The sequence below is a fragment of the Erpetoichthys calabaricus genome, chromosome 15 (genome assembly GCF_900747795.2).
Source record: "Erpetoichthys calabaricus chromosome 15, fErpCal1.3, whole genome shotgun sequence".
NCBI classification, from domain to species: Eukaryota; Metazoa; Chordata; class Cladistia; order Polypteriformes; family Polypteridae; genus Erpetoichthys; species Erpetoichthys calabaricus.
Window position 1 is genome coordinate 51,106,122 of NC_041408.2, and position 27,471 is coordinate 51,133,592.

Consider the following 27,471-nt stretch of genomic DNA (forward strand, 5'->3'; position numbering starts at 1 on the left):
CAGGATGAGCTGGAATCTGTATCTGGGGACAGGGAGGTCTGGGCTGACCAGGAAAAGTGGTTTCAAAAAGTGACAAGAGGTGAGGAAAAAGAAGATTAAGAAGTTAAAAGAAAGATGACAGGAGTAGAAAGTTCATAGTTAATTCTCAATAGCGGCCAGGATTCATACTTTAGGGGACCTTGAAGAATGCAGGCAGAATCTCCAAGAAAGCCACACATTCTAGTTATAATCAAATGGTGATCAAAACCTAAAGGATACATTTAATCCACTGCAGAAAGAAACACGTTGGTGCAGAAAGCGCTGAATGTATTTTGAATCGGTAAAAGCGTCTCTCCGCACTAAACACATCATCAACAAACAGGCAGCTAAAGACTAAAATAAATTTTCAAAGATTAACAGTTTGCAGTTAGCTGTCCGACAGTGTTTTAGGTGCTTGAGTTGCATGAAGATGATAAAAACTACTTTAAGGCGTGCTAAATATTGAACACACTATAACTAAACACCTATGAAGGTAATACTAAATACTGTAGACTTAGCAAAAGAAAGAGGTAACAGTACTTTCACAAATCGTTGAGTAGGATATATGTAGTGATACGCAAAATGTTTCACTGCAAATGAATCAGCCTCACAATCAGGTAACAAAACTCTGACTAATGTCATATTATCAATGTGTATTTTGTAGCATTTCTAGCCAAATGCAACTTTGAAAAAGTATCCCCCTCAGGAGGTGTCTGTCAGAGTCTATACACTCAACCTACGTGATCCCACAGCACAAAAATGAGCCCCGAGTGACCTCCACGCACAATTATTCTGCCAAAGCATTAAAAGTGTTTTCACTTTTCTCTCTATAAATAAGCTTGCTTTGTCCACAGCATCTTGGATTTGCAGCTGCAGATCCTTGAAAGATTGTATGGCACGGGCGAGTGACTTCTGGAGTTTGACAACATGGCCTTTTAGGTAATTTGAAGCTTAGGGATAAAAAAAAAGCAGCAGTTTCAGCATATTATGAAATCGTAGCTGTCACTCTGATCTATTCAGGTTTTGTTAAAGATTACACAAAATCTGCTGAAATGGTATGTGCAATTTTCTGTAGTAACCCACCTACATCTGGGGATGACGGCAGTTGTTGTAAGAAAATGCACTGACCTGGAAAACTGATACTAGTATGGTTTCCTTTTTTGGTTTCCTTCCACCATTTTTAATTCTCTTACAGAATTACTTATTCATTCCTTCACTTTTTCTCATAGCCATTGTTGGGATGTAAACTTGTAAAACAGTCCCATCTTTTTTGTAACTCCGAATTTAATTGAGTTGGATGTGTGGAATTACAAAAATGGACAGAATAAGAAATGAAACAATCAGAAGTACAACAAAATTGGGACAAATATCTAAGAATGGACAGGAAAGTACGTTGAAGTGGTATGGACACGTGATGAGGAGAAACAATGAATATGTGGGCAAAGAGTGATGGGAGTGGAGGTACATGAGAAAAGAAAATGAGGGAAGCCAAAGCAGAAATGGATGGATAAAGTACAAGAAGATGTAAAGGAAAAGGGTCTGATTGGGTAGAAGGTATAGGACCGAGCCGTATGGAGAAAGTTGATCAAACCCATCAATCCAACATAGAAGTGGGAAAAGATGGATAGAGAAAAAAAAAAACTACACCTCATCTTTGCAGTATTATCATTATCTCTGCTGGGCAGTTTGCTTCAGGCGTCACTCACCACTGCAGTCTCGCTGAAATTACAATTGACAATTTCTCTCGCTAAGCTAAATGGGAAGACAGCAGCTGGGAGAGGGGTTGACACCCTGAACAAATTCCTCAGCAGACATATGTGGTGCAGTGACCCAGATTGACTCTGGTAGTGAGTGTAACTGGAAGGGCGCAGGACACCACAGCTAGCAGCTGTCATGATTTTTGTTTCTTTTTCTTTCTTCAGATCAGCTGTTGTGAAATCTCTTTTTTTTTCTTTTTTCTTATGGGTTTGGAATACGAAGAATCTAGTGGCAAGAAATAGTATGTGAACCCTTTGGAATGACCTGGTTTTCTGCATTATTTGGTCATAAAAATGTGATCTGATCTTCAACTAAGTCGCAAGTATTGACAAACACAATATGGCTAAGCTAATAACACACAAACAACTCTGATCTTTCAGGTCTTCACTGAACACACTCATCAAACATTCAGTGTGTGCCGTGGACAAAGTAAGTGAACTGTTGGATTTAATAAATGGTCAAACCTCCATTGGCAGCAGTAACCTCAAACAAGCACTTCCGATGGCTGTGGACTATACTTATGTAACGGCCGACCCCTTACCCAGACCAGGCACTACACTACCAAGACTATTTCCTTGGACTAGCCTGAAGACTCTCAAGATGATAACAAGCCGTATTCCTTACAGATTGTCCTATTTTTCCCCGACACGACGAACTAACAAGCAAACAGTAGACAGATATGTAAAACCAAATGCGGATATATTGACAGTGATAAAAATAAAAACACATGAGGACGGACGAATATTCAATAACATATATGTGCACACAAATCACCGCTATCCCAATGACACCAGTGAATAATAATAATAACGTTAAGAAGGTATTTTGGACTATTCTTTGTCACAGAACTGCTTGAGCTCAGCCATATTATTAAGAAGTTTGGTGTGAACGGCTTGATGTCAATCCACAGCATTCCCATTGGGCTTGGACTTGGACATTCCAAAAGGTGGATTTTATTTTTTTAAGCCATTCTGTAGTAGGTTCTTGTTGCATCACCCACCCTCTACTGAGCTTTAGTTGGTAGACAGCCACTCCGACATTAGCTTGTAGATCACCTAATAAATTTTGCAATTTATTCTCCCCTCGATATCCAGACCCTGAGTCAGCAATGCAGCCCCAAATTATGCTACCTCCATCTTACTTTACCATTGGGATGATGTTTTCATAGTATGTGATGCTCCTTTTACGCCACACATACTGCTGCATATTCTTCTTGAAGTCCGCAAAACATTTTCCCATTTACATGGTGAAATGTTAAGATGGTTTTTAGTTTGGAGAGCAGAGGCTTCTTCCTTAGTGTTCTGCCACCATGCCTGTTCATTGTTTTAGTTAGGAAAGACTTGTGAACAGATATGTCCACCTCTTCCAATGACTCTTTCAAGTATTTAGCCGTTACTCTAGAGTTATTTTTTTACCTCACTGAGCATACTGTGTTGTGTGTCTTGACTCATCTTGGCTAGGCACACACTTCTTGGAAGGGTACTAAATCTTCTCTACTTATACACAGTTTGTCTAACTGCGGACTAACAAATATCTAAATTCTTCAAAATTACTTTGTAGCCAATCATCTCTATTTATACACTGTTGTCTAACTTTTGACTGATTCATATCTAAACTCTGACATTACTCATTGTAACCCTTTCCAATTCTTGATCATAGATCTTCTGAGATCTCTTTTTTGCAAGACATGCTTCACATCAGCAGATGCTTCTGATGAATAGCAAACTCAAAACGTTTTTGTTATTGGTCAAAGTGGCTCTAATCCACACCGCCAACCTTGTTCCATTGGTTGGTCTCTAGGTTTGCTATCTCATGACTCCAATTAGGTTTTATTGAAATCATCAACCTAGGGGTTCATAGACTTTTTCCAGACTACACAGCGAATGTTTGAATGATGTACTCAACATCTAGAAGAACAATGCAATAACTTGTGGGTTATTAGATAAACCAGATTGTGTTTGTACATTATTTTAACTTACATGAAGAACAGATAATACTTTAATAAAATTGTATGCATAATTGCAGTTATTTCCAAACAGCTTACATACTTTTTGTTACCACTGTACTTCTTTTCTGATTCCAGGGTTGCATTAGGATTACAAAACTTTTCTAACATCTCGTTGAACTGCTCTTTTGTTTTCATACGTGTTGCCATTTTGGCCTTAGTTGATGTACTCTTGTTAGCCAAATTGCTATGCAAGACCACTGGAGGTCGCAATCATTGATGGGACCATAGGGAGGGTATAAAGGTTAGGATCAGACATTTCCTGGTTATCCAAGATTCTGGATTTGAACAAAAACCTTTCACAGTGCCTGTAGTGGTGTTTTGATTCAAGGCTTCAATTTTAGCACATCTTTTGACTTGGATTTAGGATTATGTACTATGTTTAGCTTGCTAGATTATTTTGACTTATATTCTTGACCCTTTTCCTGAAACTTCTGACAATGAGTTTACTTTGTTCATCTCCTAGTCCTAAACATTTCTTCTAATTTTGTCTATTTCCATCAAAGCGAACAGCAGCCAGATCTGTTTAACCTAGAAGTAAAATATGCTTCTTGTAATTCTAGCAGTTGGTGTTTGATCACCACCATTGCCATCTCAAGGAGTAAAGACATGAGGGGTCGTGTGACACCCTAAGCTAATTCTTCAGCAGATAGGTTATTGATCTTGCCATTTGGTTGCCTTTGGGCCTTCTTGTCTTTAAGATGCTTGATTACATTAATGCTGTCCCACACATCGTGAAGATAAGCATGAATACTTAAGAGGCCTACAGAATATTAATGCATGTCTTTGTTGTGAGTCTTACTTTGTACAGTTTTTACATTTTGAAAATTGCTTCTCTTTTTTTGGATTCTCTCTTTTACCACTTTTCGATTTGACACTAGCCCACTACAAAGAACTTCTCCACTCTCACATAAATATCTATCTATCTAAATGTCCTAGCTATCGTAAGTTTAGACATTCTGCCTGCTTTGACAACATTTCTCCAATCTACATGTGTTTTTGTTATATTGTAACCTTTGTTCAATCCTATGATCATTTCGCTTTGTGGTGTGGAAGATAAACTAATTTGATCCCTTCATGTAGCAGAGAAGTTGGTGTTCAGACAGCCCGATCAAGACATTTTATTACATGTGCTGGAGACGATTAATGGAGAAAATAAAGTGTATACACATAATTTAGTAAACTCCAGTAAAGCCCAGTATGAGCCGTCCTGGACTAGTCAGAATCATTTTCCACATTCTCCCCACACAAATGACTGCCCTCTCACCTCTGTCTTCTTGTGCACTGCAGGAAGCGAGTGGAAGGCTCTGCTCATGTGGGAGGGATGAGGGAGAGACACAACTGCTAACCTCTCTTCTTCGTCCTGCCTTAGAGTTGGCTAAGAACCCCTCTGAAGACAAGTGAAGCCCCTTTCACTACAACAGTCCCTTCCAGTTACCCTGTTATGAAAGAAATACCCCAATAGTAATTAAACAATCATAAATGAGCTAAAAAGGCATAACAAAGTAGTTTAAACATAAGTTGGGTACGAACATAACAGAGGGAGCATCCATCCTTGGCCATTGAAATGGGCATTGTGCCCACTGGAACCACACCTTGACATGGACCAGTTACTGGTGGTCAACTTTGAATTGGCCAGATGTTCGCTTTCTTTACTCGTTCCACAGGATAATTAGATGAAATGCCCACATTCTGGTTCCTGGTTACGCCTTTGGAGTAGTGCTTCCTATGACAATGTCTAATTGTTCTTATGACTTTCTGAAATTGGAGTACACCAGCTTACGTTTTCTCCCACAAGCTGAATGACGTCAGAAGAAAGAATCCATTTTTCGTCTTCATACATAACCAAACCTCATCTACAAGCCATGTCTTCATTTTTTTCTTTTCCCACTAGCAATACTGTTGCCCTTAGCAGATGGAATTTGCAGGGCAGATATGCAATCACAGCGGGCCATGAAAGTGGTTGCTCTGAGCAACCGGCCTGCTGCCCTTTCCCTACCAGAAAAGCAGTTAAATTCTATGTTATTAATTGGCAGTGACAGAGCGAATTTCATAGCGGAGGTGACCTTTAGAGATAGTACAGGTAAGATGCATCCATTCCTTCATTTGCCTTCATGTGCCACTTCTGCAAAAATTCCATTTCTTGGGTTATTTGATTCCTCTGCCCTCTTTGCATTTGGTTTCTCTGTCTCTATGGCCCTTGAAATGACCTTTGGATTTCCATATGGTGAGAGAAACTGTGGCAAAAGAACAAAATTAATTACTGATATCCAGCACCCTTGTTTTACTTTTACTTTGGTATGTCTCTGCTATGGAATTTTTTCTTTACTTGTTAGAAATCACTTCAAACTTTATCTCAATCTAGTAAATAAAATCAAATATCTGCCTCTCTTTTGTGCTTATACCTTAGAAAACTGCTGAGCTTTACATGAAGTTTCATATTTAAAAACATTTTTTCACACCATCCATCCATTATCCAACCCGCTATATCCTAACTACAGGGTCACGGGGGTCTGCTGGAGCCAATCCCAGCCAACACAAGGTGCAAGGCAGGAAACAAACCCCGGGAGGGGTGCCAGCTCACCACAGGGCACACACACACACACCAAGCACACACTAGGGACAATTTAGAATCACCAATGCACCTAACCTGCATGTCTTTGGACTGTGGGAGGGAACCGGAGTACCCGGAGGAAACCCACGGAGACACGGGGAGAACATGCAAACTCCACGCAGGGAGGAACCGGGAAGTGAACCCGGGTCTCCTAACTGCGAGGTATCCACTGTGCCACCGTGCCGCCCTTTTTCACACTATATTGTGGTAAAGCACTTCAGCACATAACTAGATTAGTCTGTGGTATCTGGGATTTAAACTAAAGCATCCTGATAGTCAAATATGTGCAATTATTTTTTGACTTTGATTTTTGGTTTTGGTTTGGTAGAAATCAAGTTAAGTGAAGTCAAGTGAGCTTTATTGTCATACAACTTACACACATACTGTACATACAGTGGTACATTTTATACAGTGGTAGGAATTTTTTTCCCAGGGCCACAGTGCAAAATTTAGACAATAAAATACGACAAGACAGAGAGGGTGGGTAATTTAAATGAAAGGAATGTAAAATAAAAAATGACAATCTGTACAAATTGACATCTTATTTACAAACAGCAAACAGTGATGACAGCAGACAAACTAGTGGACAAGAAATGCAGAAGAGTAATTAGATAAGACCCTAAAATAAGGGGGCACACATAGGGTCAAGGGGTAATATTGTGCTTGAGAGTCAAGCTGCCTGTGAGAAGAAGCTGTTGCTCATGCTGGCAGTGTTGGTCCACAGCCTTTGATTCCTTCAGCTGGATGGAAGCAGGGAAGAGAGATTGTGGGAGGGATCCCCCTTAATGCTGGAGGTCTTACGGATAAAGCACTTTGTGAACATGTTCTCGATGGGAGTGTTCCAGTGATGGTCTCTCCATTGCACACAATCCATTGTATTGACTAGTAATCCGACATGTTACACTTCCCATTTCAGACAGTGATGGAACTGGTTAGGATGCTTTCAATGATACCCCAATAGAACATGGTGAGGATATTCCCAAACATGACTCTTTTTTTTCAGCCTTTTGATTACTAGTTGACTCGTTACTGTTAACTTCCAGACAGTGTTCTGTAGCCATGAAGAAGGCTAACAGAGTGTCAGGTTATATAGCACCTTGATGTGTGGAGTACAAGGAGTTTATGCTCAAGCTTTACAACACACTTGTGAGGCCTAATCTGGAGTCCTGTGTGCAGTTTTGGTCTCCAGGCTACAAAAAGGACATAGCAGCAATAGAAAAGGTCCAGAGAAGAGCAACTAGGCTGAGTCCAGGGCTACAGGGGATGAGTTATAAGGAAAGATTAAAATAAAAGATTTTTTACAGTTTAAGCAAAAGAAGATTGAGAGGAGACATGATTGAAGAAGACAATTCTCAAAGTTCTCCACCTAACTCCTTTCCTCTATCTCATCCCCCTTGTCAATACACCTCACTATTGAAGAATCACCTGAGAATTTCTGCAAGTGACCTGACCTGGTATTATATTTATAGTCTGAGGTATACAGGGGTGAAGAGAAATGTTGACAAGGCTGTTCTTCATGGTTGTCCAGGGTTAATCACATCAGAGACACAGTTCTTGAACTACACAAACTGTGGTCTGCCTGACAGATCGTCCATTATTCAGGACACCAGGGCCACAGAGGATGAATCCTGATGAAAGATTTAAAGAGCTGAGCCTTTTCAGTTTAAGCAAAAGAAGACTGAGGGGAGACACGACTGAAGTGTTTAAAATTATGACGGAATCAAGACTGTGACTTTAAAATGAGTTTGACAGGAACACAGGGACACAGTTGGAAACTCGTAAATAGTACGTTTCACACACACATTAGGAAGTTTTGCTTTACACAGAGAGCTATAGAAACATGGGATAAGTGACTGAGTAGTGTGGTAGACAGTAGGTCTTCTGGAACCTTCAAAACTCAACTTGATGTTATTTTGGAAGAATTATGTGGATAGGACTTGTGAACTCTGTAGGGCTAAATGGCCTGTTCTTGTCTAGATTGTTCTAATCTTTTCTCCCAGTTATTCTCAAATATTTTTTAGTTTCACTAGCATAACAGTAAGCTTTCCTTATGGCCCATAAATATAAACTAAAACTGATTTTCAGATAGTCTCTTGGTTATTACCTAATACCTGTGTAAAATGTATAGCACTACGTAAACACATTAGGATGTCGGGGCCGTGACCACACACTTGGTTAAATTTGAAGGTTAGAGCAACGAGACAGGAATGTGTACATTTTGCTTTCCCACCCCACCTCTTGGTATTTAGTAGTGCATTTTTAAAAACCGATTAAACTGGCAAACTAAAAAACAACAGATATTGATAGAAGGAGAACACAGATGCTTACATGCTCAGGAGAATGTGTGGATTAATCTCTTCTTCTTTAATATAATTCTTAAATGCAAATTGTTAAAAGTTGATTCTCCAGGAAACAACAGAGCTGTGCACCTGAGCACAGCCGTGGAATAAAAAGATGTCAATACCAGTGTAGAGACAGAATTACGCGGGTACACAGGGGCTCACATACTTTCCTTTTCAGCTTAACAGTAGAATCCCTGAAGCCTATGAAAAATGTTGGAATCCTGGGTCACCTTAAATTGCTTTGCGCCTCTCCATTACTGTCTTTAGTTTTGCAAATGTGTTGATCAGCACAAGCAGCAAGCAGCCTGCAATCCCAACCCCCTCACCGCCGCAGCTCAGCTTGGGCAAAAAGTTAAACAACTCTGTTTAGGTGCGTGGAATTGTGTAGGGTAAATAATATATCGTTATTTGGAACACATGCATTTCATGTGAGTTCTGTGTCTACAACAATCTATGTAAATGTAGGATGACAGGAAATGCGAGGCAAGAAATGTTGAACACATACCTAAAAGCAGAAACTTTTTTCATGTTATAGTACTAATGACAAAATATTGACACAAAGTGTATAATGTGTGAAGACTGATGTCCAAATATCAACTAATCACTTTCACAAAAGGTACAAGTATAATAAAACAAGTGCACTTTTATTCAAGGATATAAGTGAAGAAAAAGAAATCTGGTTAGGGTACGACACTGACACGACCGCTTGGGTGGTGCTGCGGTAAGAACAGCTGACTCATAATCAAGAAGTCGTGGGTTTGATTAACAGCACTTCCTAGATTTACCGTTTTGAGTAGTGAGCTGCTCTTTTTGTTACTATTATAGAATAAAAATATATATTTGATTTGAGCCTGTAACAGCCAGTGTAAATTTATGGTACTTGTAAAGGTTAACATTTTTCTTTTATTCAGTTTTACTCTCTCAGTCACGTTCACACTCCCCCTGATCTGACACTGCTGTTATCAAAGAAAGACGAGATATAACAGATGTGAACTCACATGAGGATGAGGGTTCTACATCAGAGAAAGAGAACACAAGCCCTCCCCGCAAGAAACATCCAGTCACACATAAGAACTAAGAGCCTATGTATTAAGAATGAGATGTCATTAAAGTTTATGTGTGTGTAAAGGCAGGCGTCCCAATACTTTTGGCAATATAAGTGTATAGGTAAACAACATTATATAAACGCCACATTGAATGTTGTTTACCTAAAATCAAAATAAAAAAAAGAAACTGTAAAAAACATTGGTGCAAGAACAAAAAAGAGTTTCTTAATTATAATAAAGACTTACTAACAAAAATAGAACTATTCTGCTAGAGGTCAATCACTAGCAGTTCAGAAGTAGTAAGACCAGGAAAAAGTGACGCATGAAAAGAAAAGCTTAAGTTGAAACCAGGTGGGTCAGAAATACTGTATGTTTGTTACAACCAGAAGGAGTATCAAGAATTAATATCTTAAATTTCACAGCAAAAAGATCATTAACCAACAAAACCTTTAAGAAGTAAATCGCAACAAAAAAATTGTAATTTTTTTTTTTTTATCGACATGACCTCCAGGTAAGTGTCTTTCCTTTGTAATGAAATGCACGCCAAAGCTTTATTAAACTGCTGATATTGCACTTGGCTATTATTAGATTGTGGTGTTTGCATCCGGTTTATGCAGTGGAACAGAAAAAAAAGACAAGATATGTATTCCCCAAAGACTCTTCCAAGCCTAACAAAATAGAAGCCTCCCGCTGCTCTTCTGCGTCCTTGTACCAGATGTGCCTGATGAGCTGATTGGATTTTACAGAACAAGCGCACCTTCAAGTTAATTGCATCAGTCATGCCTCGTTTCGTTGTGCTCAAAAACTGTGAGCAGGTGTCTGGGAGCCCCAGTGGGATTCAGGAGTCTGATAATGCTAGGAATTTCATGAACAGGTTCTGCAGTACTACCTTAAATTAACTTGTGGATGTGTGCTAATATTTATCTATTACATTTATGCCATACCCTGACATTAAAGACGTGTCCAGAATACTTAAGTAGACCTGGACAGAGTAGATTGAGGTAACATTTTCTGAATCACAATGTCTAAGGATTCGGAGATAATGTGTTGAACGCTGTTAACAAAAGATTCCCAAGGAGCAATCCACAATCTATGCAAAGAGGTCTTCTGGTGGATTATTGAAGTGTGAAAGATGGTGAAGTATTTTGTAGGGCAAAACCCCATCCAAATCTCCATTTTCTAAATATGCTTCTTCCTGGCTAAGGTTATAAGGTTATAAGGTACTAGAACCCACCTTCCTAGGCCAACCAGCAGACTTGGTTTCTAATGTGGTACAGTATGTTAAAAAAAACAGCTAGAAAGTAAGAAAGAAACATTTCAAAATTTTGTCTGAAAATTGAGCTACAATTGAACAGCCCCTCATATTGAGGTGCAGCAGCTGTAAAACTCTCTGACCTAAAATAAGCTTCCTCAGGAAGATAATTTTCTTGAGAAATAAACTTCCACAAATGAATGGTGTTGATCAATCAATAATACATATATACACAGTGTACATATAGTGTGTGTTGTGGACGCTAGGTTTCGCTGTTGCCCCGTGAAACCCACCAGACAGACGTCCAAGACACACTTGTAAAAAGCACCAAGAAGAATTTTAATATTTTTCTTCAAACACAGTGCACAAAACACCACACTCACCACAATTCTTCAATAATAATACAATAATCAATAATCACAATTATCCTCCACTCCCGGCAGCTTTGTCACCCAACCTCCCAACTCCGGCTCTCCTTGCTGGGTCTCGCATTTTCCTTTATATAGTCCATGACCCGGAAGTGCTCCTTCTCTTTTTCCGGGTCAAATGCCACATCATCAGTCCTCAAGTAGCCCAGAAGTACTGCGGGCTTCCGTCCTAATCCGAAGTACTTACGGGTTGTAGTAACAGTAGGAGTCCCCAGGTTCTTTGTGAGCTCCCCCTGGCAGCACCCATGGCACCCAACAGGGCTGAGGAAACGGACTCCATGTCCCAGGGGAGCTGCCACCTAGTGTCCCGGGGTAGGCAGTGCCCTGAAAAGGCTGTCTTCCTCCATTCTTCTCTTTCAGGGATATCCCGGCTGGACTGAGCTGCCGGCTGTCTATCACAGTGGGCATATATAAACTGTATACACATATATATGTTTACATATATATATATATATATATATATATATATATATATATATATATATATATACATATACACACACATATACACACACACATATATATATATACTGTATAAACATATAAATATATATATTCCGACTGATTCGCCACATTAAAACTACTTACAGGTGAAGTGAACACCATTGAGTATCTCGTTACATTGGCACCTGTCAAGGGGTCACATATTTTAGGCAGCAAGTAAACAGTCAGTTCTTGACAGTGAAATGTTGGAAGCAGCAAAAATTTTCAAGTACAAGAATCTGAGAACTTTGAAATGGACCAGATTATCAAGGCTAGGCAACTGGGTGAGAGCATCTCCAAAACGGCAGGTCTTGTTGGGTGTCCCCAGTATACAGTAGTTAGTATCTACCAAACGTGGTCCAAGGAAGAGCAAATTGTGAACCAGTAACTGGATCACTGGCACCCAAGGCTCATTGATATCCGTGTGAAGCAAAGGCTAGCCTGTCTGGTCTAATCCCACAGAAGAGCTACTGTGTAACAAATTACTGAGAAACCTAATTCTGGCCAAAAGAGAAAGGTGTCAGAACACACAGTGCATCAAGGATTGCTGTGCATGGGGCTGTGTAGCCATGAACTGGTCAGAGTGCTCATGATGGCTCCTGTCCACCCGCAAAAGCATCTACAATGGGCATGTGACCCAGTCAGATTAATCACGTTTTTGTTTAGATCATGTAGACTGCATGGTGTGTGTGTGTGTGTCAATTACATGTAGAAGAGACGGGAGCAGCAAGCACTATGGGTAGATGGCAAGCCGGTGGAGACAGTGTGATTCACTAGGCAATGTTCGGTGGAATCTTTGGGTCCTGGCATTTATGTGGATGTTACTTTTGACACATAACACCTAATTAAAGATTGTTGCCAACCACATACACCCCTACATGGCAATGGTATTCCCTACCACACTGCAAAGATTGTTCAGGAATAGTTTGAATAACATGACCAAGAGGACAAGGTGTTGACTTGGCCTCCAAATTCCCCAGATCTCAATCTGATCACACATCTGTGGGATGTGATGGAAAAACTAGGTCAATCCATGGAGGCCTCACATTGCAACTTACAGGACATACAGGATCTGCTGCTATTGTTCTAGTGTCAGGACACCTTTAAAGGACTTGTGGAGTCCATGCCTTGATGGGTCAGATCTGTTTTAATGGTACGAGGAGGACCTACACAATATTAGGCAGGTTGGGTTAATGTTGTGGTGGATCGGTGTATTTTATACATGACTTTAAAAATGAATACTTGCAGTCCAGTCCATTTTGTGTAAGTATGTATGGGTTGTAAATGTCTTTTATCCCCAATGGCTTGCCTTGGCTCTAAAGAAGGGATGATTTCCCAAAATGCATCAGCCAGCCTGCTGAAGCGGGTAGCTATTCAAAACTAGACATTACACATCCAACTCTGGGATATGGTGTTGGGACTCTAAGCACATGGACTTTGCCTTGTTTGTTTTATTTGAAGCTGTTGAATCTACTGCATTCACTATTCTGATTTGCATATTCTTACATATATAGTGACCTATATGTTGTCATATTCTTTGTTAAGTAGTAAAAGCATTTATTTATTATAAATTACATATGATACAGTAGATTATTTGTGCATTAATGGGTGGTTATTGTTGGTCCATTCTGATGTGGACAATTAACTTTTCCCTGGAACAAAATTTACATCCATATTACTAACCGAGAATGGTAAACCGGAAAGCACGGACCCAGGTATACGGCGATGGACGCAGGAGACATAGTGCGCAGGCGCCTACAGCACACAGAAAAGAGGATTCTGCATTGCACACCAGAGTCAAATGGAAGACACTACGGGGTCCGCAAAGGTCCACAAAGATAGTACGGAAGGCGCGAGAAAGTACGAAAGGCGCATGCGCCTACAACACGCTTCTGAACTAAACGTCCACACTACACAGCATGGTCCGGGTAATAAGAATAAACGAACTCTCCGTATTAAACGTTCGGCATCCTCACACGTCCAAAACATATAGCATATGTGAATCACATTACAGTGATGCATTATTAACAGTACAACCACAGAAAACGCTCCATATTAACAGTAAGTGCAATTATCCATATTACTAACGGTAGACAATGGACAACTAGTGGAGTCACGGTCACGGCTCCAAAACGATCCAGCTCAACTAACGGAGCTACAAAAACGAGCCCGCATAGATAAAATCATTAAATGTGGGCGCCTACAACGCGCGTCTGAAACCTTCGAAGCAAAACTGTCTTGGCTCCAAAACCAAACAGCTCGACTAACGGAGCTACAAACACAAGCCCGCATGGACAAATACAATGAACATAGATGCCTACAACGCGCATCTGAAACTGCGGAAGCAAAGCAGGCACGGGTTCAAAACGAAACACCACAAATGACGGAGATACACACACGAGCCCACCTGGATAAAATCAATGAACGCAGGTGCCTACAACGCGCATCTGAAATGCCGCAAGCAAAGCAGGCACGGTTCCAAAATGAAAGAGCTCGACTAACGGGGCTACAAACACGAGTCCGCCTATATAAAAACAATGAACGCAGGTGCCTACAACGCGACTCTCAAACAGCAGAGGCAATACATAAACGGCAAAGAAAGGAACGACAAAGAGCCGCTAAACAATTCCGCCAATTAGCTGACAACGCATTCTGTAATGAGTCCACTATTAATGAACATTCATTAGGATTAATGAATATCATTTGCTGTCATTGTCATTCACTTAACTTCCCTGAAGAAACAACTGGCACTACAACTAATGAGTTTACACGTTGTTGTCAAAAGGGTCAGGTTAGACTGCCTCCTTTAAATGACTTTCTTGAATATCTACGGAAGCTTCTAACTAACAATGTACCCGAAAGTAAAAACTTTATGGACTGCATTGGATCCTACAATAGTTCATTTCCTTTTGCATCTATCGGGGTAAATATCAGGCCACCAGCTGGCAATGGCAGACCCTTCCTGAAAACAAGCAATACACAGAGCTGATAATGAGAAACGTCGCTGAAGTCATAAACGGTCACCCATTAGCTAAGTCTACAAAAGTACTTACAGGATCACATTCTAACAATACTGTTTTGATTCCTACAGTTGACGTTCCAAGTTCTTACCTGAAATTACCTTTTACACTTAAACAACGCCAATTTCCCATTAAACCTGCATTTGCCATGACGATCAACAAATCCCAAGGACAAACCATGGACAGAGTTGGCATATACCTCTCTGAGCCTGTACTTGGACATGGACAACTTTATGTAGCCTTCTCAAGAGTTCGGCGTTCATCTGACATTAAAGTTAAAGTTGTAGATACTCCATACCAAGGAAAACTCATTCAAGGACAACACACCATCTTTACTACAAATGTTGTGTATAAAGAAATATTCCAATATATCTTTCTAATGTGCCATACTATGGGTTCTTTACTTCCTTTGTTCATCATCTACACCTTTACACTCCAATATATCTCATACATACATCAATGTATTTCGGGTTACCCAACACCAGGGGTTGGCGAGCGAAGCGAGCAGGGGGCGAAGCCCCCTAGTTTATATAGAAATGAGGTAAGCCTTACATAAAGTTCTTCTCTAATGCCACTTTCAGCACTAGTTTCTTCTGTCAGTACTAGGTGTACGACTTACAAGAGGTTTATATTTTGCTCACAATTTATGTGGTGTTTTTGTCTTTTCAGTTGCTCAAATACAATATATAGAGTGAACAGTATGGCCAAGTCATCCCAAAGGATTTTGTGTGTAAAGCACAAGTTTGCAAGTTCAATGTTCCAAACTGACTTTTCGTGTGATTCTGTGCGGTACGAATCAGATGTCACTTCTTTATTTGTAGGAATATAGAATTTATCGTCCTAATTTGTAAGACACTTTGAATAAAAGGGTCAAATAAATATAAATATACAGATAAATGTATAATGTATGAACAACAGTCAGATTTCAGATTTAGCATACCATGAAAAATTCAACTTTAACTCACAAATTCCTCTCTTACCATGTAGCCAGAAGAGAATACAGGAGTCGCTCTGTCCAGCCTCATCACTCCAGAGCCCAGAACCAAAGACCACCTGTTACGAGCCAATCCGGCCCAATACTGGAGAGCCAGCAGATGTCCACTTCGGCTCATGCAGTTGTCCAAAGACTTTCCAACAGTCAGATGTCCTTCAGCACATCAGTTGCCTCTGTGTTTTCTCAGGTTCCCCGATTTGCTACTGCAGGTCAGCTGACCTCTCAAGGCCCTCCTAATGCAGTCCATCGGCTGAGCCAGGCCTCATCAACGAGTTCCACACTTAGCTTGCTGTTCGGCAAGAGAAGCTTTTCCAGCGGGCTGGTCATCTCGGGACTGTCAGCAGCTGAAGGAGGAAACACAACTGACACTCAGTCTTCAAGCAGTGTTAACATTGCTGTTGGACCGTCTGTAAGATCTGGGAGTCATGTTACACAGGTAAGGAAAAGTACAAAATATAAAAATATAGTCAAGTGCATGGACTGAAGGCAGCTGAACTCCACTGAACACAGCACGCTTGTTTATAAACAGTACATGTTATAGCCATTGTGACTATATGATTTATAACAAAAAATGAATATACAGTGTTCAAACATTTTCATCTTCTGCACACTTTATGTATTAATTTCAACATTTACCATTTTTATCCATCAATCTGCACTCAGTAACCAATTACAACAAAGTAAAAGCATGTAATATCGATGGCAAAGAAGATTTTGTTATTAAAGTTAATGTGCCTCTGCAAGGACAAATTCCTTCTCTTAACACTATCTGAATGTGGTTCAATAAATTTCAGTCTAATGATAGTATGAAGGACGCGTTAGTTGGAACATGGAGAATATCAAACTATCAAAAGAGTGAGACAGCAGATGGCAGCAACATTTAAGAATGGAGTATTTACCCAACTCTTAATGAAGATTTATCCATTGTGAAAGACAGCATGCTGAGACTGACATACCGGCCAGAGCAGAACTGGGATCCTTACCCAGCAGGGATGCCAATAGCCTAGAAGGACAGGGGAAGACAATTTATTCACAACATCATCTCCCCCGACGCCCTAGGTGGCTGCCCTCCTGGAGACCCACAGAGCATATTGGGAATTGCAGTTCTTTTGGCCAGCTCTGTTGGGTCCCGTGGGTGCCACCAGGCTAGAGGGGATTTACAAGCCCACTTTGTAAGGCTCCAGACATGTCCAGAAGTACTCCCGAGCCACAGTGTCCCCGAGTTTTATATAACAGGAGCAGTCTCCCTTCATCCAGGCGAGCCACAGTCAGAAGGAAGCAGACAAAGCTTGCCTGGAAGAGTGGAGGAGAAGAGAAGAGCCTTGAAGAATCGTATTATGTGTGCTGAGTGCCTTTTGAAGCCTTTCTTGTGAAGGTTAAAAACCTTTGTATTAATCGGGACTTGTGCCTGTGCCTTTCTGTCAGGGATGTGGGAGGCTGCAACGTCCCCTGGTGGTCACACTGTACAAAATAAAAACAGTGTAAACATTTTTTAAATATAATTTATCTACATAACTCAGCATTTCTACTTAGATTATTGAACTGTTAAATGAAAACGAGGATATGCTGAACAATCTGTGCACTCATTTTGAAGAATATGGTGTTAATAGCGGCGCTCATTTGAGAAACGTTAAAAAAAAACAGTAATGTTATGTAACACAAGGCACTCACTCATTGGTGTGTGACATTACTTGACTGACTTCACGGTAGCATCTGAGCCGCTGACTGCATCGGACTCTGGCTAAGATTATGTAAATGAGGGCTACGACTGAAAATCACCAAAAAAGTTGTCAAATGTGAGATGGCCCCAGCGGGTGCACTTTCTTTACAGCCTTCCTGCCCTTCACTACAGGCATACATGTTCACAGACATGGGCCAGCTTCAGGTTTCCAATGAATCTAACCTGCACATGGTTAATAAGCTAGGGCAAAAATTACACCAGTACAGACATGACGAGACAGTAATCATTGTTAAAATTTGAGCACCAGAGAGGTGAAGTGGCAGCACTGTGCCACTGTAGGACAATCACAGTAACTGAGAAATGCCACCAGGGTATGTCTTTAGCTTCTTTAGAATCATTGTTTTTGTTTATCTGACTCGCTGCTAATTATGTTTATGTTCTTTTTTACTATATTTTCCCCACAGCTGACATCTGAACCCTGTGAAAGTGTGGACACCACTAACTATAGTCAGACAACGGGCCCCTTGGAGCTCAAAGAATCCTCCTCTCCTGCCAGGAAGTAAAACTCACAGGGAAATGAACAGCAAGCTGGACAACTTCAAGTCTACTAGGACATCCCCATTTATGCCTTTATTGTTATCCAAAAATTTGTAACATGGAAAACAATAGAAATAGGCGGGGTGTTCTAGAATTCGGAGTACTTGTTTTTCTACATCTGTAATTTTATTCAGATAACTCTTTTCTACTAAAATCACATGAACTGTGGCAGGCAGAGCTGAAAGGCAAAACAAATGGGCATTCTTTAGCACAGTTTGTCTGATAAGCTTTAAATCCCACAAGCAAACTTGTTTGGCTAAAAATAAAACGGCGCTGGTATTTCACCTTGAACTTACTGCTTCCTTATGTGGGATTAACTGTAGTTACACTGCTGCAGCTGGGCATGTCAGATGAACTCAGTTAAGGAGAAGGTTTTTAAATGTCATCCTCAAAGCTGTCAGTGTCATTACAATGGAACTTAGGAATAAAGTTAAATGCTGAGAGTCACTTGTTGATGTGTTAATAAAGTATTAAGAGCAACAATTTTTAATTCTTCCAATTGCAGTGTTGCATTTTTAAAAGCCTTTTGATGTGATGTGAACTGTAAAGTACAAAAGAAATGTTCATCTTGTATTTATAGGGTCCCTCAGTATAAGCCACTGCTTGTGTGACAGTGGATTTATCAAGAATGCTGGCATACTTAACTCTCTCACTGGCTGGGTAGACTCCTTCTTTTCATCTGCAGAACCTAAAAAACTGCCTGGGTTCATTTCTAGCTAGTTAGACACTGTCTTATTTGAACCCCAGACATTTAGATTGGCTTGCTCTTTGCTATTAAAGTGTGTGTTATCACTGGGCCAAGATTGGAGGAGCTCTCCGAGTTCTTCAGAAAGAAGGAAGAGCCTGGGAAGAAATTTAAAAATCAACCATTCCAACGTCCAGAGGATCGTCTGTAAGTGGAGAAGATTTTAAACAACTGCCAGCTTGTCTAGGCCAGGCTACTACGGCAAGTCCAGCCGACAGCAGAAAGCAAGATGCTGAAATAAGTCTCTAAGAATTTCATCACAGGATCTAGAAGTAGCTCCTGCCGCTGTTCATATCAAAGTGCATGAGTCTACCATTAGAAAGAAGCTGTACAAATTAGATCTTCATAGGGGGCATCTCGGGAGGAAACCACTGGTGCCCAGATAAAATATCAAGGCAATACTACATTTTCCCATGAACACCTAGGCAAAAAACAGGATGAGACAGAGATACAGTTGTTTGGCCATAGTATCAGAAGTCACATTTGGCAAAAATCAAAGACAGCATTTGACTAGAAGAACCTCTTCACAACTCTGATGGTGATGGAAATGTTATGGATTGGGGCTTCTTTGCTTCATGATGGAAAGGGCAGCTCACCACAGAATCCACTATGAATTATTAATGGTACCGGTGGGTGCTTGAGGTTAATGTGAAACCATCTATCACAGGATTGAGGCACACCAAAAGTAGCTCTAGGAACATGACAATGACCCTAAACATACTAGTAAATCCACCAAGGAATGACTAAAAAGAAATCAACGGAGGGTTCTAGAATATCCAAGTATAGATAGATAGATAGATAGATAGATAGATAGATAGATAGATAGATAGATAGATAGATAGATAGATAGATAGATAGATAGATAGATAGATAGATAGATAGATAGATAGATAGATAGATAGATAGATAGCTGTGGTGGGTTGATACCCTGCCCGGGATTGGTTCCTGCCCTGTGTTGGCTGGGATTGGCTCCAGCAGACCCCCGTGACCCTCTGTTCGGATTCAGCGGGTTGGAAAATGGATGGACGGACGGACGCAGACAGACAGACAGACAGACAGACAGACAGACAGACAGACAGACAGATAGATAGATAGATAGATAGATAGATAGATAGATAGATAGATACTTTATTAATCACAATGGGAAATTCACAAGATTCTAAAAGACCGGATCTGAAATGTTGTAGGTGGATACAGGCTGTAAACGCAAGTCACACCTCAATAATCACCCAGATGAAACAATTATACATGAAAGAATGCAAAAAACGTTCTCTCAGTCAATGTCAGAGTCTGGTAGACACTTATAGGGAATGAGCAGGCAATACCAGCTACTAGAGCCAAGGGTGGACTTGACTTTTTTCCACAGATGGAAATAGAATATCTGTTCATTTTTCATTGAACAAAATATTGCAAAGACATAAAAATGTCAAACCAATGCAATCAATGCAATCTTAATCTTAAATCCAAAATCCATCCAGCCATCCATTTTCCAACCCGCTGAATCCGAACACAGGGGTCTGCTGGAGCCAATCCCAGCCAACACAGGGCACAAGGCAGGAACCATTCCTGGGCAGGGTGCCAACCCACCGCAGGACACACACAAACACACCCACACACCAAGCACACACTAGGGCCAATTTGGAATCACCAATCCACCTAACCTGCATGTCTTTGGACTGGGGGAGGAAACCGGAGCACCTGGAGGAAACCCACGCAGACACGGGGAGAACATGCAAACTCCACGCAGGGAGGACCTGAGAAGCGAACCCGGGTCTCCTAACTGCGAGGCAGCAGTGCTACCACTGCGCCACCATGCCGCCCACTAAATCCAAAATCTAAATGCAATTTCTGTCCACAAAGGCAACAGGTCAAAATACAGAAAAACATTTATATAGTAGAACTACTGTGAATTTCTGCTACAATTGAGAATAAAACTGGAGCAAGCCTCTAAAACCATTGCAAAAGGCCAAACTTTGCCTCTGGTTTATGCCTAGGTAACCACAGGCGTTGGCCTGCAAAGGCCTATAAATTGTAGAAATGCTGTTAAAAGATTAAAAAAAAATCACTGGAAGGTCACAAAAATAAAGAAGGAAACTATGAAACCTTAAATCCAAAAAATTACTTTATAATTCAATAATGCATTACTCAAAAAGAAAGAACACAAGGACAGGAAAAACTGGGAAAACAATAGGGTTTATCTTTTAAGAAAACATAAAGCACAAGTCAAAAGGCTGGAAAATTCAAACAAGTAAATTAAAAAAATAAGCAAAAATCAAAAAGCAATCAAAATCAAAGCTGAAGCTGCAGATCTCTCCTCAGTTTTGACATAAGTACTGCTGAGCTCAGAGCTGCGGCTACCTAATTAGGTAGCCTTGTCTCCTCAGGCTCCACATAAAGATATCAATGATATTATACTGTATATTGTAAATTCAATATAGACAAAGCTGCACCAAAAATAGAGCTAAGTAAACAATATGCAACTTACTCTGAAACAGCAACAAAAAAGACAAACAATGAATAGATCTGAAGACAGAGCAACAACTCTGGATGAAACGTAACAAAACCGATCCAAATCGGAGCCAAAGACAAAGGTTTAATTGACTGCTGCATCCTAAATAGCATTGGGTGTTGGTTCCACAGTTGCATTGTCAGGTGGTCCTGCCCCCTCGGGCTAAACATACATAGCAGAAGGTACATAATGTAAAGAAAGTTATTAACATAAAAAATATACATTCATTGAAGAATAAAAAAAAACATCCGTTCATCTATTTTCTCAACCTGTTTATCTATCTATCTATCTATCTATCTATCTATCTATCTATCTATCTATCTATCTATCTATCTATCTATCTATCTATCTATCTATCTATCTATCTATCTATCTATCTATCTATCTATCTATCTATCTATCTATCTATCAAGGGCAAGCTGGACAGAGAAACAAACTCTACTCTGTATGCTAGTCCATCACCGTGAAAACATGCACAAATAACCCAGAATACCCATGGTTTACCATCAAATCTAGCTAGTCATGAAGAGGGCAAACACAGACTCTATATAAAAAAAAATGTATTGACACTGGACTAACACCCTTCAGAATTTTAAACACTTCAATCATATCCCCTCTTGATATTCTTTAGCTTAAACTGAGCTCTTTTAATCTTTCCTCATAATTCATCCTCCATAGCCGTGATGTCCCGGATACTGGACAATCTGTTAGGCAGACCACAGTTTGTGAGGTTCAAGTACTGTGTCTCTGATGTGGATGTGATTAGGTTAATCACATCCATTGCACATCGCACTCCAGATGAGGCCTCACCAGTGCGTTATAAAGCTTGAGCAGAACCTCCTTGGACTTGTACTCCACACATCAAGGTGCTATATAACCTAACATTTTGTTAGCCTTCTTAATGGCTTCTGAACACTATTTGGAAGTTGATAGTGCCGAGTCTTCTATGACTCCTAAATCTTTTTCATAAGGTGGACGTTTGATATTCAGACTTCCAATTGTGTATTCAAACCTCATATCTGTCACAAATCTGCCCCACCCAGTATGCTGTCCAAGTCTAAGTCTATAATGATTCAATAGACTCTAGATCATCTGCCTGAAAAATATCTACTGTTTACATGAAGATCTAAAGTTGGTCTGTTCAAATATGTTACAAAAGTCAACAATTTCCAAGGGGTGTACTTACTTTTTCACACAACTATTTCTAGCAAGAAAGACTGAAGAATCACTTCCACCTTCACAAAGAACTACTGAAACCAGTTAAAAATGGGGGGCACTAACCTTTTTCACTAAACACTTCAAGCAAATTTCCAATCTGGGCATACTGGAAAAAAGTGCATTTAAGTAAACAGAATGTTGACTGCACTTCAGTTTTCATTCCTGCAGCGATCACTTGCTATTCTCACAGGAAAAACCTTAAAACAACAGACATGCAGAAAGAGCAGGGTGATTAAATCAAGAAGAGCTGTTTTGCAGAACAGGAATGTATGGTACTCTGTGCTTACAGGCAAGGCAACGGCTCCTGCCATTTGGAAAGTCGCTGAAACATCTTCATTTATGATGCGACCATCGGGTGAAGCAGAAAGGTCAGCAACTGCCCTTTCTGAAAAGGAAATAGAGAAGTTGCTAATTATCGTTCAGATGAGATAATGATTTCACAGTCGCTGAATTGCCAAGAGGCAAAAGAGTATTGTTAAGATGAACATGACGATCAGCCTTGCACCACTGGGGCTGGAGAGCAATGGCAGCATGGCCTGCTAATTTAGACACCAGCTGACAAAGCAGTGCATTTATTTATAGGCCTTAAAACTTTTGTCATGAGTTTGTGTAGGAATAAAAGGAAACTTGTTATTTCTATTCTATACTTTTTCTCTTTTTGTGTGCAGCCTATGTGATTACTAGTACTCTTTAAAGAAAAACCAAAAACAAACGAGTTGTGCAGCACTCTAGTAGAACCCATATCTCCGTTTTCTGTCTCTATTCAGTGTGAATTTTTGCTAATGCTGCCGGAGGGAAATAAATATCTATTGGCATGTTCCATTAGCAAACACTACAAACTCTATTCAAATGTTGATGACTTTAATTATAAAACTGCTACAATCTGAGCAAGTCTGGCCTTATCTGCCTGCCAGTTATTGACAGCAGCAGCAGCAGCTATCTATTATCCATGTATATAGTGAGAATAGCAAACTTGGGGCCACAAAGAGTGTCGGGAAACCAGCGGGTCCCCATTTAATCCAGAGATTAATGGCAGGGAAAAATGGCCAAAATTAACAGCAAACATGAGTGCTAAAATAGCAAAATAAGGTAGTGCTTCTGGGTGGTCTATCTTAGTCACTGGTAGTCATCAAACTGATTGCCTCCTTCCGGTTCCTGGTGGTTTTGTAGCACTGATTCCGGAAAGGTTGGGTCCTAATGACATGCACCCGGAGGTGATATCATTTGTCTTCCGGTCAACATTCCCTTGAACTGTGGATGGAAAGAGAGGCTGTGTTAACAAACATACCCCTTCTAGACCTGGGGGGATATTGCTTACCAGAGCAGAGCCTCGAAAATGCCTCCTACTCACACGTGCCTGACAATATACAGTGCCCTCCATAATGTTTGAGACAAAGATACATTTGTCCTTAAGTTTCTCTTCAGCATATGGAAGGCCTGTTCAACTGGAATTAAATCAGGTAACTGGCTTGGCCATTCAAGAATGTTTCCTTTTTGTAGGTTTGAAAAACTCCTCTGTTGCCTTAGCAGTGTGTTTGGCGCATTGTCTTGTTGTAGTATGAAGCGCTGTCCACCGAGTTTGGTGGGATTTACTGAACTTGAGCAGATCAAATGTTTCTCTACACCTCAGAATTCATTGTGCCACTGCCATCAGCAGTTCTATCATTCATGAAGAGAAGTGTGCCAGGACCTGTGGGAGCCATACATACCCAGGCCATAACACCCCCAGCACCATGTGCTTTGGATCTTGAGCAGTTCATTTTGGTCTCCAAACTTTGCTCTTGTCATCACTCTAATCAGGTTCATCTTTATCTCGTCTGTCTACAAGAACTTCTTCCAGAATTCTGCAGGCTCTTTGAAATCCTTTTCACAAACTGTAATCTGGCCATCCTGTTTTTGTGGTATGCATCTTGCCTTTGTGTTTCTGTTCTGCTAATAGTCGTCTCTGACACACACACATCTGCCCCATGAAGACTATTTCTAATCTGTCGGACAGGCATTGGGAGCTTTTTCTTTACCATTGTGAGGATTCTTCTGTCATCAGAAGTGGAGGTCTTCCTTAGGCTACCAGTCCCTTTGTGATTACTGAGCTCACCAGCACGTTCTTTCTTCTTCATATTAGAGACAGTTGATTTCAGTCATCCTAAGGTTTTACTGATGTCTCGGAGGGTTTTATTCATATTTTTCAGCATCATAATGGTGTCTTTGAATTTCACTGGACAGCTCTTGTCCTCATGTAGAACAATAGCAACTACCGACTCCAAAGGAAGGGTAGAAACAAGTCAAGGTATCTTATGAAGCCATGAAACCCACCTGAGGAACTGCAAAGGCATGTAACACCAATCTTCCAAAACATAATGGTAGGTATTGTTTATATATCTATTATAATAATAAAATCCTGGGACAAGACAAGACTTTTAGCCTGGGACAAGACGTGACTTTTTCAGAGATATACTTTCAAGTCCCGTGAGACGAGACCTTGTGCCAAGAGATTTAACCACGCCCGAAGCTGGAAATAAAAGACAAAGAGTAGATGCCAAAGTAGAACATCGTAAATAATTCAAAAACATTGGTGCGATACACATGCAGAGCAGCTTAGAGTAAATGAAAGTACTAAAATTTGAAAGTCTCAAAAAAATGATAGTAAAGATCACATTAGCGCAAATAAATGGAAACTATTACTCGGTAAAATAATAGAACAGCAAAAAGAGAGCGAATACATTGTTCGGATTTAAACTTTAAGTCAGAAACTTGTAGATTGTCTAATTCGTGCTGCCATCAGGGAAAAGTAGTGTTTCTTCCCAATGAAGAGACGTATCAGCAAGAGTTAAAAGATTTGTTGTTTGGTAAAAGTGAAATCCATATACGCGAGCAGCAGAGACACAAAGTGAGCAGGGGGCAAAGCCCCCTAGTTAGATATTAAATAATCAAATTAACTGATTGTGATTCAGACCTCCAATCTACACCCTGTAGAATAAGCAAACCAGCTTCCATGGCGCAATGACTAAGGCTCTGATGTCCGACGTTAGATGTCTCCGAAAGGGGAAGAAAAAATGCGTACACCTGATAAGCCTAAAGTAGGGCAAAACACTGGTCATGTACTCTTTCTATCATTTGGCAGGTACTATATTAATCAATTAATTCATTCATTCATTTAGAGCTTCTATAAAGTTTTAATTTCTCCACGGGGACAAATCAATCTATCTATCTATCTATCTATCTATCTATCTATCTATCTATCTATCTATCTATCTATCTATCTATCTATCTATCTATCTATCTATCATATAACGCCTTACCTATTTATCTGTCTAGTATTAGGTTGAACAGTGTCAGACAATTCTGTTATATTTGACAGATTAGGTAACTTTCTGATAGTTAATGACATTTGAGGCCTTTAACTCAGCCTGTCTCTTACCAAGAACACTCTTCTTCGCCCTGATAAAGACAAATGATGCCCAGCACTCACAAATACACAGTAAGTGGCTGTTTGATTCACTTTGTATACAACAGCACAGATGGTGAAACTGAGCAGAGGCCTTTCATCCTCATTTTTACTGACCTGTTGAACCATTTAATCAAAGATGTATATACTATAAACATAATATCACAAAAAAACTCAATTATGCCTTAAATACTTTTCACTGTCAGACATCATATGCCTGGGAAGAATACACACCAATCACTTTTCATAAAACAATTTGACTTGTTACTATTGTAGGAGGATGAGAAACTTTAGCTTTGTTTTGTTTTCACATGAGAATATTTCTTGAGTCAGGTTTGTGATTTCTGTCTTCTGCCAAGTTAGAACAGATGGTGTCGATATTTATACACTAAGGGACTGAAATGTTTAGGCACTGGCATTCCTACATGAGTGGGGGGGGGGGGCAAAAACAAAAGAATGTTTAGCTATGGTGACACTAAGAGAATATGCATTCAGTGGCAGCCCTGCAAAACTTAAAGAGACCTATGGACAAGTGTCTTCTTTTTAAAGGAAACTGTTCATTAGTCATTCAAGTTCTATATTTTACTTAGTTGTCCTGATCGATAAAAAGGTTTCTGTTAGTTTCTCTCCTTTTATACTCTTTGTTATTGTTCTTAAATATTAAAAAGTCATTCTGTGTTCAGGTTTACACAATCCCAATCAGATTAGGCACATGAATACAAAGAAGTGCCACTGCAATACTCACCCATATTCTACACCCTGCTGAAACACAGAGGCCAAAGCATTGCCAAGAAGCATCGAGGTCAAGGCAGGAACCAAGCCACAATTAGACTTGCCAATGAACACTGAGGAGTGCCTGTAGAAAAAACATGATTGAAATATTACCGCGTTAATGATTGTAATGTATTGAAATTACAAAATTACAAGTAGTAAATGTATAAAAATTGACAGGATCCCAGAGTGGACTTCAACCTAGCACTCAAGTGCTGGAGACGTCAGTGCTGCCTAATGTGCCACCCTTAATGGTAAGTCACAGTGGTATACTGTAACGCAAGTGTCTGCCCAATGCTGAATCAGACTGGAACAATCAAACACTGCACAAGCCAGCTTGCTGATCTCTTCACAGGCATCTTTAGCCAGTCTCCTACACAGTGTGCTATTCCAGATTGCTTTAAATCTTATGTTTCCAATTGTTAAAAAAAAAGATAAAATACGCTGCTCAGTGATTACAGGCTCATTACATTTACGTCAATTTTAATGAAAATATTAGTTCTTACCCATCTGAAGCCTGATTCTGTTCCTCATTTTGACCCACT

General features: G+C 40.1%; 1 protein-coding gene across 2 annotated transcripts in view; it reads left to right on the plus strand.

Annotated features, from left to right (window-relative positions):
- The window catches only part of pcnx2 (pecanex 2), a 295,416-nt gene extending 276,850 nt beyond the window's left edge, over positions 1 to 18,566 (plus strand). For both annotated transcript variants that reach the window (XM_051919361.1, XM_051919362.1), the window contains 2 exons: positions 15,954 to 16,396; positions 18,106 to 18,566. In XM_051919361.1, the coding sequence (XP_051775321.1) occupies positions 15,954 to 16,396; positions 18,106 to 18,204 (542 nt within the window). In that variant the 3' untranslated portion in view covers positions 18,205 to 18,566. The remainder of the gene's footprint in view (positions 1 to 15,953; positions 16,397 to 18,105) is intronic.
- Positions 18,567 to 27,471: the final 8,905 nt, after the last annotated feature.